Below are 19,123 nucleotides of genomic sequence, written 5' to 3' on the forward strand. Positions count from 1 at the left end.
AATGAAGGAACAACTAGTCAGTGATTCTATCCTTTTGTTTCATTCAGGAAAATGTATGTGAATTTAAAGACCACTCTCAAATTAGTCTTCCATAATTTTCATTACCTTTTTTTCAGCAAAGTCTCTGAAGGACATATCTGAATGAAAGAAAGCAGAGATGGTACCCGGTATTATGCATCATTCCTCTCTGAATTTTGCTTTAGGGTAGCCACAATAAGGAAATCTAATACCTAGCTCCAGTTTCAGTTGTTGAAATGTCCAAAATTTGAATATTGATCTCTGCATAATCCATTGGAATAAGATTTTTTTTTTAAAAGATTTGCAAGGAAGATTAGACTCAGTGACAGGAACAGCATTCTGTATGAATAACATTCTGTATGAACAACATTCTGTATTAAACAGCATGTTAGCAATAAATATGGCATGAAAGTGTGCCAAATGACCTTCTGTTCAATATCAATATTAGTGTAAAATACATTTTTGCATATTATATGCTGACATTTGGTACGTTTATTAAGTATCAATATTTTAATTTGTGAGGGTTTTTTATATAAAGGGATGTAAATATTACATCAAGTATGATATACTAATTCTGTAACATTTGCATACACTGCAGTTCATTTAGCTGTATAAAATTTTTTAATTCCACATACTACTACTTCTTTATAACCTGCAATGTAGCCAGTCATCAGGAGCAGGAGGAAGGAAGAATTCATTCCGCAATTACAGATCGGGTGAAAAAATGTTGCTAGGGATTTGCCCCAAGGTTTTGTATTCCTTGTAAATTCTGTCCTTGATCTTACTCTTAAGTGTAATTCCATAATTATAGGAATTAGTCTACTCCGTGCACCACAGTTTCATTATTTCAACTGTTTGAGCTTTCTGAATTTAGTCCTTACAGTGGAACTGCTCTATGCAGCTCTCTTCTAAAATGCTTATCACCATAGTATAGGAACACTTTTATTAAACCAAGTTGATTCATTACCCAAAGTGATAAGTAATTAAGGAAAAGGGTTTTAAACAAGCATCCATTTAGTCAAAATTTGATTATGGAAACTCACCTTCTGAGGGGCAAAAGTATATTGTTTTCCATTTACATGCTGGTTGTTTTAAAACCAAGCTCTGACTTATTCTGGTTAAATTCTCAAGCATATGTTAAAAGTTCTTTTAAACTGTATATTGGTGTCTACAGCTTTAAAAATGCATTACTCCATGTCCCAGAGGAGCCAAAGTCTGAAAGAATGAGCATTTTGGGAACTCTTAATAGCTGCTCTCAGTTGTGCCACTGATTTACTCTTTGGCCTTGGGCAAGAAAAACACATATGCCTTGGAATTCCCCATACATAAACTGCATTACAAGCAACCATAGCTGCATAGTTTTGATGTTTATTTTCTACTATTTTAATCATGAGAGGTTCATATTTCTGTAGCTCTCTTTTCTTTGCACTGCACGTGCCGGACTAATATCTATGTAGCTCTAATTAGAACTTTAGCAGAGTTATGTCTTTCTAGACCTGTCAAAAATATTAAGACTAATTGTTGGGTTTTCCTTTCTTTCTTTTTAACTAAGCTAGAGATGATACAAACGTAAACCCTATGGTATGTGATTTAAGCAATAAAAGGAGATTCACAAAAAAGTTGTAATAAAAAGAAGTTGTATTTACTAGTGTTTTCATTTTTCAAGTCAGACCAATGCAGAAACAAATGTCACTCATAAGTGTTCATGAAACATATCTTAGGCCCCAACAGAAAGAAAGCAGCCAGAGCCAGCAACATTGCAATCACAATCACATACTCAATAGAAAGAAACAACAGAAACAGGGCAGAAGCAGTTTGAGTGGGAGAGTTCATACTTAGCCTTTCTGATTTTGGCTTTTCTTTCTAACTTTTATCAATGCAAAAAGTCATTTTGACTGAATGAAAAAAAAAAAGATTTTTAATTCATATTCTGTTATCAGTTATGGATTACAATAGCTGCAATTACTGCGTCTTTCAGTGATCTTTGATTCAGATTTGATCTGCCTTTGGTTTTCACAATAAGACCTTAATTTTAGGGAGGTTTTACTATACTATTACTTACTCATACCAATTAATAATAATTCTAAAATATATTTTCATGACATAACTTACATGACTACCTGCAAGCTATACAAAATCACTCATAAAATATGGTCCAGTAGTACATGAACAGTAGTTAACATCACCAAGTTCTACCAATATACTTGACAGAGAAGGTCCTAAATGTTGCTGTTTCTTCTTTGTTTCAGCAGAGCAGGTGGGATCTATACAAAGGTAGCTTATAAAGCATTGGTGAATACCTAAAGGAAACAGGAATATGCATGCTTGGTAGTTTCACTGGAAATGGCTATCCTTAAATAAAATATATTTCAACCTGTGTTCTGTTTTAAAATGTACTATGATTCAAGCACTGGGGATGTAAACTGAATCATAAATTACATAGTAGCTCTGGCATTATCAATTTCTACCCTTATTCTTAGCTCACTGTGTAAATACTACCAAAGTGATTTTTTACATATTTCTGCTCCTTAATTTCTTATTTAGGACATCTGGTTTTTTTTTTCGCATACTCAGGCTTCCTCCTTAAAATGAAGTTTCCAGAAGTTCATACTTCATGACAAACATTACAGCATTGAAAATATTAAAAAAAAACTAGGTAGATTAAACATCATTTGTTATTTAAATCCATTATGAACTGTCTAGAGGTAAGAAAACTGAGTGCATTTTAATGCCATTTTAACATTTACTGCATGTATAATGGGCACAGAACATACTCATAAAGGAAGAGAAATAATGAGGTTTGCTTAGAGGCTTTGAAACTGAAACAAGAGCTTGAAGGTACATTTGTTTGCTGAAAGCTTTTTTTTAATACTTCTTTCTGCCTAGTGACAAGCAAGTACACTAACAATTTATGAAAAGCACAACAATATACTTTAATATGTTATCCCCTTTAGTTTCCCTCTCTTTTATTTAATTTTAACATTCATGGCTCAAGGTTTTTTTTTTATTATTTTTGTTGCTATATAATACATGGGAGTACCCATGCGTGCTTATATTTGTTTCTGTAGGAAGGATCTGAAGTGCCTACAGGCTGTAAGGTTCCTTTCAGTTTGACCTCATGTCTAACTTGTTAATTTGCTTTCCTTCAGGGGCTTTCATCTGCCTTTATTTCTAGTTTATCCCAAACTAATTGCAATGTAAACTATATCAAGGATACAAAGTCTGGAAAAGAAATATTGACTTAAAATTAATAATACATTCATATGCAAACGCTAATCTGAGCACAGCAAAAATTGTGGAAAAAGTATTTTTCCCATGCACCTAGTCTTGTTAAAAACTTCACTTGAAAGAGATCCTAAAAAGACCAATCTGGAAAGGTCAAAAGAAGTATAAACACAAATTATATAAAATATAATTATTTCTACCTATAACTAACTCTGAATCACTGGATATTGAGATTATATCGCACAATTTAACAACCACGGTACATAAAAATAAATCACAGGAGATTCTGAAAAAGAGAATACTTAGAAAGAAGGAACACACAGGATATTTTACAACAGACACAAGTTGCAAGAAAAAATTTTTCAGTTTTAAATTCTGTTCTTGAAGAAGAGTCAGCATGATAGTTGAAACTAGAAAAAAAAACCTCAGAAAGAGATTAACGGATGGCTTGGAAATAAACATATATAGTTTTATACATGAACTTTTTTGAGCAAAATAATTCATAACTTCTAGAGAAAAGTTCATATAGTGTGTTTTGTGCTCTGACATTTCTGCTGATTTTTAGAATTCAAATCTCACATGAAGTTTTCAGTTGGATTCCACAAAAAAGCTGCTCATGGAGTTGTGATTGTGGCAAGCAGCATAAACAAATGCTCTGTGTTTGAAAAATCATGCAAAGGCTATACAGAATTAAACGGCTCTGCAAGGCTTTGCAAGCTTCAGCAAATTCTGTGCACCACTGGTAAAGAGGAGGACAGCAGCATTTCCAGGTTAAAGATCTTGCTACAGAAAGAACGGATAGTGCTCCAGCAAAGGCGATGAGACTGTAAAGGTAATATACCGCACCCAGGAATAGGTTATAGATGCAGTATAGTGCCAGTGATATTAGCACTGGAGGAAAAAAAAGACATAGTCAGGGAAAAGTAACTGAGTAAAACAGGAATAGAGATGTCAATTAGGGTAAACGAATTGGAATATTGCAAACTGCAAGCATAACAAGAATATACACCTATTATTGAAAGAAAACTGTGTCTAGTCCGTTGTTTCACTAGAAGGATGCTTTTTCTTAGAAATGTGTTTATAAAATGCATGAGATATGAGGAGGAATTTCCAGGCATCAGGTGGTAAGTCAGGAAATTTCAGCACAGTATTGTGCAGAATTAGGAAGGTTTGCCTGTCCTAAAGTCAGAGACTGAAACTTGTTTTCAATCAAACAACACTGAAACTGCACGTTTCTCTTACAGTAAATAAGTGCCATGTTTAAGTGACTATGAATTACGAACTATGAACTATGACTACAGCACTATTATCAGAAAAGGTGCCTAGTAAGCCTGCTTTAAGACTAGAGACAAGCATTTATTCTGAACTATAAATGCACAGTTTGCAACCAGAAGGTGAACTCTGGAGAGAGAGAGGGCAGGCATAAGTGATCTCACAAAACAGTGTTTGACAAAAGTACAGCAGAGTAAATATCAGAGCTAGATTTTGGACGCTCCCAAACACAAAGGGAAAAAAAAAAATCTCTTTGGTTTGACTGTTATTGCCTGTAGTACTGGTTAGGATGAAACTCTGAAGAAAGTAATTAGAGAGAGGTGAGACTTTAAAAAAGACAAATAGTATTTAAGCTGAAAGCTTCAGTGGAAGTCAGACATCTGTAACTTATGCTTCAGAAGCATCCCCCAGATTCCATTTTGAATGGGCCTGATTACTTAAAATGCATGCCATAGAAGTACTTCATTTCCCACATCAAAAACTATTCCCATTAGAGCAGCCAGTATAAAATTTTGAAGTGACAATCCATATCCCAAGCAGACTCTAATCTGGTAATGAACACTGCAAGACTCAAAATTGGTAATTTACAATAAACAAATATGGTTAAGGACTGAGGTAGAAGAGGTCTGAGATAACAGTTAGAAATGTGCCATGACTTACTACCTACACAGGAACATGTTGTAAAAAATAAATGGATTGCAGGACTTAATCAAACTGACAACAAAATGCCCAGGTTATATGGCCCTTGCCAAAAACAATGTAACATCTTTTGCTTAGGATTGCCATGTTAACCTATGACTTAGACAGAGCTCTGAGTAGCCCTAAACTTCACCACAGCCATCTGGTGGAGACACCTAACTATATAGGAACTGGTAAGGCTCTGATGTCCAGGTGCACTATGAAGGACACCAAATAAGATTCACATATTCTGAACACTAAAAAGACAATAGTCTCCTTCTTCATCCATGTTAGGTGCACTGCCTCTTAGAAAGACTATCTTGGCTAGACAATAGGGTTATTTAGTTATGATTATGCCTGTCTACAGCTTATACTTATGATTAATGTCTGCTGAAACTTCCAGAATCCTTATGAGTGAAAGGAACACGTACATTTTGTTCGGACAGTCTTGGCTTAAGCAAAATTGAAGATTATTTAGCTGAAATGATGAAAAAAAAACAAGCTTTACAGTGCCAACAAGGCATTGTCTGAGGTACAGACTAATGCAAAATACACGGTTTTTAGCCCTAGCAGTGGGTAGCAATGGATCTCTTTCTTGTTTGTCTGGTCTTGCTCCCTGCTCAGCACCAAATACATGCATCAAACTCATCCAAAAAACCACAGCACATCTCTAGTGCTCTTTCCACAAACTCGTTTTTTTGCTTCATTTCTGGAGCATGGCATGTGGGTATCAGTTTCTGAGGCAACAAAGTACACAGAGTCGCAGCACCTGAAAAACGATGGCTGAGCGCTCTGCTTCTCTCTCCGCAGGCAAGATCACACACCAAAGGACGCAGCTTGCAGAGCACCCCGTCTCCATCACGGGCCAGGGACGCAGTACCCACAAAACAGTATGAGAACAGTCATATGTCAGTGCACCCCCAGTTAACCCTGACCCTTAGCGGACTGACCTTTCATTTACTAAACTTCTTGCAGCCAAACTAACAACGTGCTGTGACCAAATGTTCCCCAGTGTGACTGCGCGCTGCGTCAGCAGGAACTTCCTTTTCCCGCTTTGCACTTGCCGCTTCGTGACTCCACGCGGTGTGTCCTAGGCGCTGCATTACAAAAAAAAAGTGAACAATCGCTCTGTCCCCAGCTTCTCCACCGCATTCAAGATGTTGTGTATCATATCTGCCTCACTTTTGGCGGGGCAGGGAGGGTCTCAGTCTATTTTTAAGCAGCAATGTCAGCAGGAAATCTTTTGAGAAAATTCCCTGTGTCTTTTTTGCATGATAACAGATCTTTGAGAATGGTGGTGATGGTCTTACTGAAATCATATTTTATCCTTTTAAGGATCAATTCACAACCTTTATAGAAGTACAAAAACTTAATTTCTCAGCGTAGGAAAACAGTGTGAAACAAATTTAAACTCAAAGAGGACTTTGGCATCCAATTCAATCATTACAGAGTGGTGAAATTTTAGTAGTACTATTTCTGTTTGTTATAGCTACATGGTATATAATGTTGGAGCGAATTAGAAAATATTTATGATGTAGGAGAGCATTACAGGAAATTAAAGAAACTTTCAGTGCCACAATCAAGTAATGCCATGCCTTATATCAAGAGAGGGAAAAAAAAGTAGCCTGATTATTCTTTTCTGCCTAAACATAACCTCTCACAGTACCAATCAGTATCATAAAGCAATCTTACATATTTTATACATTTAAAAAAAACTCTGAATTATTTCAGACAAATGTGTTAATGATTTTCAGTTGACATCTATTTTAACAGCAAATCATTTGCACTTCTTAAAGACTACCTTGATGATTTTACTTACTAATACTTCCTAAACAAGTACTGACATGAGTGATGACATATAACAATACACTTTTTAACAACTGTCTACCACGTTTCGATCAATGAATGAATTTTACCTCTTTAAATCTTTATTAAGTACATAATGCCACCAATAACTTTAAAAGATAGTAAAGCATGTGAAAAGAAAGATTCAATTTCAATTTCTGCCTCTACAGACAGATAAATCAATGTAGGTAAGCAGGTAGAGGTAAGGTGAAAAATGAAATACCAGTGCAAAATCTGCTTTGAATTTCAATATGCTTGCTGCATGACTCTTCTATACTTTGATGGAATTGCTTTGAAGACAGGTGCCTCTGATTAAAAGTAAACAAGAACCTACATTTTAACCCGTTGCTTTGTAGCATCTCATCCGACATAAATGACAGAACACACTTCCACGATGGTGTAAAGTAATTCTGATTTGCAGAATATCTACTAGTGCACCACCGGCACTAGTAGATATTAATAACAAGTTTGTATCACAGAATTATACCTGTATGTTTCTTTGTGTCTTCTAATGGATTGTTATTTTTGTAGAGTGAACTATTAAGGATCTTGGAAAAAGATTGCTTTCATGACTAGTTTGTACTAAGAAAACATTATGTTTTCAGTCCTAAAGAATATGTCCTAAGAAAATGCCAGCCTCACAGCTGTTAAAGGAAAAATAAGTAACTGTAACAGGGCCCCCAAAACTATGAGCATAGGATGCAAGCAGAGGCCTTGAACCTGCAAGCACAGCATGATTCCAGAGGTACCATGGCTATAAACACAAATCCTAAGTGGTCAATTCCTGTTCCATAAAGGACCTTGGGAGCTGGATAAAGTCGGTTTTAGGGATTACTGTTGAAAAAAGACCAAGCAAGCAAACTGCATTATCACATGTATAAACATGACCCTAAGCAAAGCCACCATGAGGAGGAAGGAGTGCCCAACACCCACAGCCGGTGAAGGGCTCAGGGTACAGACTGCTTACTGAAATCCTGCCCTCTGGTAATCCGCACTTCTTCCTGAACAAGGCTACTGCCGTTAAATTGGGGAGCCAAAGAAGAAGAAGTAAGCACAACATCGGAGAAAGGGGGAGAGATGAGAAAGTTTACATGTATCAGTTTTAGCTGTATCATCATTTGGAAAGAACAATAGTAGTTAGACAATTTGAACTGTGTTCCTTTCATTGCAACTTGTTGCTCTAGAAACAGTTTGACTTTCACTTGTCCTTCTCCTAAGCCTGTAGCTTGGAGCCATTTACATAAAGCAGAATCGCACATAGCAAGCATATTTCTCGCATGCAACAATTCAAATGTGTTTTCCAGAGTGGTGTTAAACACTAGTAGAAGAACACGAGAAATCACATTACGTATAGAGAAGCAATGGGAAGATGGTGATCACTTGTGAACGAAGCAATGGAGCAAAGGAAGGAGAATAAATTTTGGCCACACGGAGTCTGGATGGCAGTGAAACCTTATCTACACAACAACTCCCAGAGTGTGAGGACATGTGCTGAGACTCTGCTTGCCCATACTGCTCAGCAGGACCTATACACTTTGGAGCGCAGGTGCAACAACATCTGAGCATCAGAGAAAACGTGAATTGTGGATGGTAACATCTCCTTTGTTTCTGAAGTAAAGTGTATCCTCTTGCACTAAGAATCTGGTCTGCTCAAATTAGTCTTGCTTGAGACTAATAATAAATCCTTGACTAGAATAACATTAAATTCTTGATTTTGTATCTTCTTCTCCGAGTTATAAATTTCTCATAGTACATTAACCTAAAACATTAAGAGGCAAATTTACAACTACATACCAACAAAGTGGAATAGTTAAAAGTGTGGCGGTTTTGTTTCTGGAGTTTTAGTTTGTTTTTGTTCACTTTTTTAACAATAGGAAAGACAGAGGCTAAGTATAACAGTACTCCAACGGACTTGCAAAGTAGTTTCAGCTCATATTTGACATTAGTATTGAAACCTTAATGTATCATTCTTGTGAAGTGAATGGACTGTACAGAGCCTGCTTCTCTCTCTAGTTTTGACCACAAATTCTACTTAGAAAATCTGAGAAGCTTCACCAAGAAAATCTTGAAATTTTCTCTGAGAAAATTTTCATTATTAAAAAAAAATCTGAGAAAAATCCTTAACATCAAAAAAAAAAAAAAAAAAGAAAACTAAAGCCAACATTTCCATCAAACTCTACTCAATAGTTTAAATTAGTGATGTTCAACACATTATTTTCTTGCCTGCCATCAGTGGAAACGACACAAATGTTGGGAAACTCAAGTCTCTCTCTATTTTCCACGCCCAAACTACGAAATAAAAGTATATATAATGGTGGAGAAGGCCTTGGGCAGGCCACTTCAAAGGGCAAATTTGGTCTAATACATTTTAATTGATTAATAATTATTTTTCCTCATGGACAATGAAATATGGCACATATTACATTTTAATTACCTCTTAGGCTTAGATTAGCTATCTTATTATGTAAAGTGTTACACAGTTGTGGTTGATATAATTAGCTAATGATCTATAAATGTATATCTAATGTAAAACATGGTAATTAAATTCTCATTAATGACAGTTAATTTGATGTTATTTAAAAAGTGATAATTTTATTCTACTTAATTTTAATGCAGGGATGAAGTGCACTATAGCTTAATTATGGCTATGTAAATAATTAAAATAAACTAAGAAGTTAGAAGTGCTCTAACAGTCTCCCCTTTTAAAGGCACATTTATTCATTTCAGCTTTTCTCAGTCTGAAATTGAATAACTTGCATTGTAGTTGCTTAATTAATGAATAAATCAAGAAATCACAAAGCAAAGAGCACTGAAAACATTGGAGATGATAGATAAACTGTTCTGGTATAATATATTAGGTTAAGCATTCCCATATACCAGGGGACAAAACGGCTCTCCCTATGATACATCAATTCTAGTATTAGTTATTTGGAAGTGAGCTTTTCAAGCAGCTCTCCACCTTGTAGATGAACAAATACATAATAAATGCGGTATACATAACGCAAAGTACTGAGTGCTTAAGACTTTCTATGTCATCACTTGTAATTGCTTTTTACATGAATATTTGTTGACGTGCCATAAGAATTTTTATTTATTTGTTTAGGGTTTGATTCTGCACTCTTCTGAGGAGCAATACATTGCTCCTGCCCTTACCTTTCTAACTTCTAAATTAACTCTCTCTTAAATTCAACATATAAATAAACTTGTACCTATATGAAACAAAAGACCTGGACATACCATTTCCCTGCCTTTACTATATAATAGTTTGCTATTTCTAAGGCCATGGCATTACAGAACTGCAAAGATGTCAGTACAAAATCTCATGGAATCAATGAGTTTGGCTGTGTAAATGCCTGTTCTAAACCCTAATCCTCTTTGCAAAACTGGAGATTGAAATACCTCACCAGATGAGCAAAACAAGGAAAAATTGATGTCTCTACTTCTGCTTATTATACTTATATGCACACATTACATTTATTGTTGAATCTAATTACTGGGAATTCACCCATGAGGAAGCTATAAAAAATTCTTACACCAAAAATGGCATTTCTTATTTATATTCAGTGGGCACTGTTACTGACATTTATCAAGGTGACCTTTGTAATACTTACAGTTTCATGATGAAAGAGGCACATGTATAATGAAATCTGGCTGTGTCTCATCAGTTAAGTAAAATATGCATGCTTAATAAAAGTATGCATATAAACAATAATAAGTCATATGAGTTGAATTCTAGAGTCATCTGACCCTGCTCTTGAAGCAGGACTCAACAATGTAATTAATTGTTGTTTAGTAATCATAGACGAATGTTTAATAATCAGATTAAAACAAATACCCTTTTGCCATGATACATCATCAAGCAGTCAAGGGTGATTTGTCATCTCTTTAAAATGCATCTCAGTGATTTTTGTTATTTATAACTTCAATTCACCTATCCAAAGAGTTTTAGTGTTTTCAGAAACATTCTTGATCTATAAGGATTCAATTGGGTGACTATCTTTTAGATTAAATTAGGAAAAAATAGAACTTATCAGATTTCTGACAGACTGAAAAACTTTCCCTTACTACACAGGACAGTTGCAGTTCAAAATCTTCTCTCGCTAACCAAAATCTGTTTGCACTAAAACAGAAGTGCCTCCTTAAGCAATGTTTTAATCCAAGACTTTGGTGAGGGATTTTATTATTGCTATTAATGCTGTAAAAACTTTCGGTATAAATTCCTAAAGTAAATGGTTAAAAGTAATTTTTTTCAATTCAAATAGGCAGAAGGGATCCCTACAGGAAGGCAAATATGTGCTGTATATTTACATAGAAACACTGGTCAAGCAGAAATGTGTATGCTGGCATATACATGAGTAGGAGCATGTAGTACCTCGCAATGACCTAACAACTTTAAGGTTTCTTCGGGATCAAGAAGGCTTTCATTCAGAATATTAAATAAAGTTAGATCTTTTGAGATTGTAGCATATAATACAAAATTAATCCTGGAGTAACTAGTGAAGCAATATTGCAGTTATTAGTTTCAGAAACTTTGATTATCTTTTGGTAAATTCATTTAACTAATCAGATATACGGGCACATTTTCAGCTAATTCTTAGCAAAAAAAATTTTTTGAAAGCATATTAATAATGTAGCAAGCAAAGGAGAAAACAAAATTGAAGGGACTTACATTTCTTTAATTTTACTTGTTTCTTTCTCAATACACCGAGTCAAAGATACTTGGCCAGATTCTCATGCCCTTCTAAAATCACATAAAATCTACTGAATTCAATTGGGCTATGCTAAGGAAAGATCTCCCTTTCCCACTATGGTAGGAAAGAGAAGACACAAAAGACACCATGTCTTTGGATTTAGAAGATGGAGAGATGTCACTATGCAGTACTGGGAAGATATGAATTGTAGCACTTCAAGAGACAACAGGAATGGCAGAGTTTGTAACACAGGGACTTGATAGAGCTGGTCACCTTGTACAGAATGAGCTACAGGATCTGACTGTAAATACTGCAGAAGTCTGTAGATAGCTCTTCTTCAGAAGGGCTTCGTAGAAGGAATTTGCACTCTACCCTTATTTCCTAGACTGAATGCAGTCTACTCGGTGACCACTAGCAGACACGGAAGGAAAGTAAAAATCATCAATAAACAACTGCGTTCTTATTACCCTTTTCAATGCAAGAATGAAGAAGTCATTAAGAAATTGTTGTATAATCTTACAGACACAGTTTAGGAATATGTTCTTAGAGTATGCTCAGGTCCAGAAATATAAGAATATACAATATACTACTGAAACGCTTTGACTATTTTACTAAAATCTTTACTTTTTTACGGATAGTCTCATATTTGTGTCAAAATATTATAAAATCATTTAAAAATAATTGACAAATATATTTATATTTTTATCATGCTGTTGTAATTTTTAATCTAGTGCTATCCTGCAATAAGTTAAAAGAGAACCTCATTAACTTATCATAATATGAACACTAGCTTTGTCACAGTTAGTTTAATTTTTTCTACAGTTAATATACACTCATGAAAGCACCACTGAAGGTCTGCTGAGAGATGAGCCCATGAGTGCTTAAGTGACTTCTGAATCTTCAGCTTACATGCTATAACATTTTTGTCCTTAAACTGTCATTCTGCTAAAAGAATCATGTCCCTCTGCAATAAATGGTTGTGGCTTTATTTAATCGCCATATATATCAACATACACTTTCTTCTTGAATCATTTCACTGCAACTATTCTTTCATTAGATAGGTCCTGGAGGAACAAGGGCAAGATTGTAAATGATATTTAGGCACTTAATGATGCAGTTCAGCACTTGGTAGGATTTTGAAAGTATAAAAGTTAGATTCCTGCATGTAGTCACCTGAAGGGAATTGGCCCTAATAGGCAATGGTATTTTCACCATTTTTAATGTGACTCTTTAGGCATCTACATACTCCTGAAAATCTATGATACTCATGTAATGCTTAAGTGCCTGAGATTTTAATTTTGTTCTCCTGCTTGTTTCTACAACACACCAGCTAGCATCACTCTACCAGAAGAAATACATGGTGTCAAGTATAAACTCTGACACATGGTACTTATCTCTCTTCTCCGTGCTTCCATTTGAAGTAAGGAGAAATCTAATGTCTTGCTGCTAGTGGCAGCATAAAATTGAACCATGACACGGCATTATTTGAATATGAGGTTCTAAACTAAATATAAAACTTCTACAGGAAAGTTGAAATAGTTGAGAAAAGTTGCAGTAGTTGATATAAATGAAAAGAAATAGTCCATAACTGCTTATAATTAGAAAACTTTGCTCTGAGATGTAAATAGATACTTTGCATTGAAATTAATCATCCTGACGCTGTATTGTCATAATTTACAGAGTGAATGAAACATCAAGTTCGGTGAAAAAATTCTCAAGAAACAAAGGTTTCGGTTTGAGCTGAGTGCACTGGAGTGCATCAGTATTCATGAACTTACAAAGTTTCGCAAATGGTAACCTGGATTTGGCCAAATGAACACTTGCCATCACACATGTATTTTCTACTCTCTCCAGCCTTAAAACTAAGAATAAAGCTAATGTATTTTGCAAGTCCTCAATGGGTTGAGTTTATATTGATATTCTATAAATGCTTTCTCAACCATAGATTCATAAGCAAAAATGCACTACTAATAAAAAGTGTGGGTAGGATGGAAGTGGGGAGAAAAAAAAAGGAGGAGATTGGTAAAAATTACATTCTGGGAAACACTAGCTGATTTGTTTTTGTCTGTGCATGTGTACACGTGATCAAGATACACTCTGAAACAAATCCAGGTACCTCTACTGAAGTCAGTTACACTTACAGAAAGCACAAGGTAATCAAATTAAACCCCATAAACCTCACTAACCCCATAGAAATTTCCTGTTGGCACTTTTAAAAGTAGAAATTAAGAGAAATAAAGACTACTAATCTTTTCAATACAATATCTATGAGGAGAGGATGTATGCACCAGTCAGTTTTCATTATACCAAATTGTCCTGCTGGAGATATGTGCCCCCTATGAGCTGTGAAAACACCAACAATGAAACATATTAAACCATGGCTTTTATCAAACTGACCACTAATCATAAATCAACTTGTTAGCAGGCTTTTTACAGATCAGCAGCACCAAGGCTTCTTAATCCTATTCAAACAGGCTTGATATAAGAGAAAGAAATGCTGAAGATGCAGAGGAAGGAGTTGAACAGTTTTCAGTCAGAAGCTAATCTCAAAGTCATTTTGCAGAAATACTGCACAATATGTTGTTTGTTGATTCAGAAGTAAATGATGGAACCACTGGACACAAATGAAGAAACAGCAAATAGAGTAAAATAAAATAATATTTTAAAATGGCGCATTGTATATAAAACATACATTGGACACTACAATTAAATTAGTATGTAATTGATTTTCACATTAAAAATAATCTGGACAATGCAATTTGCCTCAGAAGGGCTAACTAACTTCATAACATTGTAAAATAACTCCAAAATAATCAGAAATTGTAAAATTGGTCAGTCAGTGAGATTATACTTCTGTTTATAAGTTGAGTGTATAGTGTTACTGATCACTACTAGCAGTTTACAACATTCTATATAAAAAGCTCACTTTATAAGAGTCCTAATAACAGTGGTCATCAGTGTGACTGAGGTGCTCTAATTACTTTTTACAGTTCTGGCCTAGCTTTCTGCTTCGGTGTTCAGTTTGTTTCTGAAGGCATGAATTATATACACGTAAGTCTGAATTATATATGCATAAGGAATATATAATATATTGATATATTGTATTATTATTATATATGAATATATAAATACCTATATTCATATTTTTCAAATATATATATGAACAAAGATATCGATAAATTTCTATACTTATCCAGAATTCATGCACTGGTTATATCTGAAACTTAAGACTAATACAAAAAAACAGTCACAAATGAAGATCAGGAATTGCAACAATGAAATTAGAGGGACTATACTTGTATTTTGGGAACAGAATTGTTTCAGAATTTCTTTTTCATGTTCTCTACAGTTTAATCCGCTTCTGTGTTTTTTGCCACTAGAGCATGACATTTTAGACAACATATTTATTGCTGTCTATGCATGAAACATAGCAAGTCCCTTAATAATTAAAAAGGTCAGCAAACTTTTATCCATATTCAACAACTCTATTTCCTTTTCTTCTTATTATTATTTTTAAGTTTCATTATTATTTGTATTAGTAAAAGGTCTGCAGGGGAAGGTCTCACCTGTGCATTGGATGTATGAGTACAAGAGAAAATATAGCCAATATACCAGGGATTGTGCAGTCTAACTGCTGTTCTAAATTCTAATCCACAGTTCTGATCCTACCACAAGATTTTGATTAGCACTTGGTGTCTAGAAAGCATTAAAGAAAAGAAAATTTATTTTCATGAAAATATATGCATTATGCATTTCATGTTGCTTCCTCAGTGTTATCAGTTCTGTATACAAGAAATATATTTCCATAAGAGAAAAATTAAAAAAAAAAATTCTGTCAGTCTTCTAAAAGGTGCTACCTTGGCTGGTATATTTGTTTCTAAAAGTCATATTGGACTCCTAAATTTACAGTAGTTTCTAAATTATCCATAAATGGTTATGGATAATAGCGGGAACAGCAGCATTGCCCATATTTTCCAATTATGCAGTTAAGCAACTGCTCATAGATTACTAAAAATGTCCATAAATTGTCTAAAGTTTTATACTCTATAAAAACAGAAAAGTTTATGGTACACTCTCTGATACTCAAAAAAGTCTCTAGAGAAACACTGAAAACACCTGGCCCAACACACCTCCACAGTAAAAATAGATGAGTTTGTAGTTAAAAGGAACTTCAATTCCAACAGTAACGTGCAGCGGAGTCAAATACATTACTATTTTATGGTTCTTTACCAAAAATAAGACATTTTCAAAAGATGTCTTTTATAGAGGACACGTATCTGTGATTTAGTTCAAAAGTCTGTTCCACCAGAACGAGATATCTTGAGCTATTATGAGTAATCTTTCTTAATATATATGAAGACGCAATGTATACATAGCATACACACAGAATAATTCACAGAATTATTTCATCCCACATAAGTGTCTTAGTCCCTAACCCTCTTCATTTATTCACAGCAACACCTAAATCTAATGTCTCTGCAAGTCTATTAGATGAGACTCGAGTCTAAATTGCACTTTGTCTTAGGCTTTTTATGCCATCCCGTGCTGAAATAATGAAACAGGAGTCATGTTACTTACTTCCCTCACAGGTACTCTCTAAAAGATACTTAAATAAGGATGAATTTACTCTTTGTCAAGACTTAACTCCAGCACTTATAATGACTCAAGCCTTTAAAATAAAGCTTATACTTTTCCCACACCCAAAAAAGAACAGGATTTAAAGCGTTGTGACATTACCGTAAAGTTAACATTTTAGAAATGCAGTTTTAGGTACATTATTTTCCATTTGATGTGGGACATCATTGGGATTTCTTTTATACTAGCAAATTATTCAACTTCAAGAAAAGTGGCAGAACTGTAACACAGTATAAAAAAACAACTCTCTCCACATGTTCCCTTTATTACTTTACTTCATTCTTCTGTTTAAAGATCTATGAATAAAAAAGAAATTATGTTTTCCATATTTGAAAATTTGAGGACAAAAAGTGTTGTCAGTGTAAAGTTAAAGACTGCTTGGTAGCATGGCACTTTGTAACACTGAGGAACATCTAATTCAGAAAAATATCTGAAAAAACAAGAAATAGAGGATGAAAGTATGAAAGCATACTGCCTTATTGGAGGTATTTTCCTTCCCTGAATTGTTCCCCTAGGAGCTGGGCAGAAGCTGCAGTACACCTCCCTTTGACAGGGGTCCTACAAGGGAAAGAGGGCAATCATTTAAATAGAAAAGAAAGATGGAGCTGTATCTTCTAAAGCTGTCTCCTCAGTGTCCAGTCGGAGGAACACCTGCACAGCTCTGCAGCCAGGCATCAGCTTACTCCTGGTGTGCTCCAAAGTTGGTTGGATCCACATTAGCCTCTAATCTAGCACCACTGGACTGCTGTTATTATCATAGCACTATGCTTTTATGTTGTTAACTCCTTTGTATGTTGATAGGTGTGTAATCTACTTTCTAATGAAAGCTTAAACCCCTCAGTCAGCAAAAAATATCGAGGTTGTGGGGAGGAAGAAATCCAGAAGAAAAGCAGAACGCCAGAGATGGGCTCAGTCTGTTTAAAGCAAGGTAAACACGGATTTACATCTGAAACCCTGCCACCCCACCTGAAGGTCCTAATCACTTACTTTCTGAACTGTGTCATTTTCTTTCCCTCCTTCATATTATTCTTCTCCTTTTCTAGCCTTCTGCCTCCAAATCTTGCCAAGTGTTTGGTCAAAATGTATGCATTTCTATATGAAATGTCAGGAAATGCAGAACTTGTCCACAGAAGTCAGTCAATAAAAATATTTTAGATCAGTTAATGAAACCAAATAAGCTTAACCATCAGGTATACTTGCACAACTCCATTAAACATCATTTAGCTATTAGTTGTTTTGAAATCCTCCGAAGACAGAACAAACTCCTATAACCCTTTTTTAGTAACAGTTAGAGACTACCTCAACCCTTTAAAAGTCGATCCTGCGCTCCACGGTAAAAGATGGGGGGCAAGGAGGAAGGGGCACAATTCTCAATCTCACCACACTTTATATATATAGGCACTGAATATTATATGTCCCAAATAGATTTACTACTCTATTTACTAATCACTATGTTAATATAAGCAAGAAATAGTAGACTAAGTAAGTTAAGCTTTAGAATTAAAATACTCTGTCATAATAAAGGTACTGACAGTACATTTAGGAAGCTTTACAAAGCACATAGAACTTTTTAAATAGAATATCTTATTCTTTGAGAACAACAGAATGCTGCTTCGCAGGCAACTAAATGTCAGAATACAGTAAATGGTCTTAGAATAAGGACTCTGGCTATGTGTTTTCCAGGATGCCATGATTCTGGTCTCCTGTCACTTCTGACCTCTTCCTTGGAATAACAATAATGGGAGGCAGAGGAGAAGAGGCAGAGGAGAGAGCAAAAGGCAGGGAGAAAGTAAGAAAGATTCTCATTTTGTTGTTAGCACATTTAGCTGATGACATTCTCTCAAAAACACAGGCCTAGTCATGACATGCACTGAGTACTACTACTATTAACATATTAAAAACTTAAGATAAAAAATACTGCTTTTCTTTTATTGTTACATATTAACCTGGGAATTTTAATGTGCAGAAGGAATGTTTCTAGCCTTGTCACCCTCATCAAAATTAGAAGATTGGACAATAATTATTGCAAGATATTAAGCTATTGCATTTATATGGTGCTACAGAAGTTCTTCTTGATGTGGAGATGGAAGTCTTTCAAGATCTAAAAGAAAAACTGATGGGAAAAATGGAAACCAAAAATAGCTTATAGAGTAAACTTTCGGGACCATTACAAACATTTTTTTAAGTGACTATAAGTAAAGAAATATTTAAAATTTCATGCTACTCAACATAAAATATTGGCACTAGCTCATTAGGATATAGCAGACTGGAGAAAGATATTATTAGTGTTAGGAAAAGGACTCAAATTAACATTTAATACGAAAACTTCCATTTTATAGGAAAAACTCCAAAATACTGTTGCTGTTGTTGCTTTTTCATATAGTGGATCCAAACTTTTTCCAGTGAATTCTGTTGTTGATATTGTCATTTCTGACAGTGAAGCTACATGCTAGTGGAATACTTATACCTCCCAGAACAACAAATTTTCTATTTATGAACAGCATACTTATTTAACTACTGCATGAGGTCTTGTTTAACAGAGTCATTTCCTGCTTAATTTTGTGTTTCTGCTCCAAGACATGTAGAAAGATTTTATGGGTCTCCTCACAATTCCCGGCCTCATGCTATCAGTTTTCAAACAGTGAGCGTTGGTAACAGCTCTAGCTGGTAACAATGTTCTGCACCTTGTGCTTATTGTCACTAAGAATCTGTTTACATGAAAAAGAATAATACACAATAGTATTAACAGTTTCTGTAAA

The 19,123-nt window shown here is 34.9% G+C and overlaps 1 protein-coding gene across 2 annotated transcripts in view; it reads right to left on the reverse strand.

The window, feature by feature from the left end:
- The window catches only part of IL1RAPL1 (interleukin 1 receptor accessory protein like 1), a 764,216-nt gene that overhangs the window by 576,992 nt on the left and 168,101 nt on the right, over positions 1–19,123 (reverse strand). Inside the window, exon 1 of one of the 2 annotated variants that reach the window (XM_068917343.1) lies at positions 6,144–6,191. The exons of the other annotated variant lie outside the window; for it this stretch is intronic. Within the exon in view, the coding sequence (XP_068773444.1) occupies positions 6,144–6,150 (7 nt within the window). The 5' untranslated portion in view covers positions 6,151–6,191. Of the gene's footprint in view, positions 1–6,143; positions 6,192–19,123 lie in introns of those variants that run through there. 2 annotated transcript variants of the gene reach the window in all.

The sequence above is a fragment of the Struthio camelus genome, chromosome 1 (genome assembly GCF_040807025.1).
Source record: "Struthio camelus isolate bStrCam1 chromosome 1, bStrCam1.hap1, whole genome shotgun sequence".
NCBI classification, from domain to species: domain Eukaryota; kingdom Metazoa; phylum Chordata; class Aves; order Struthioniformes; family Struthionidae; genus Struthio; species Struthio camelus.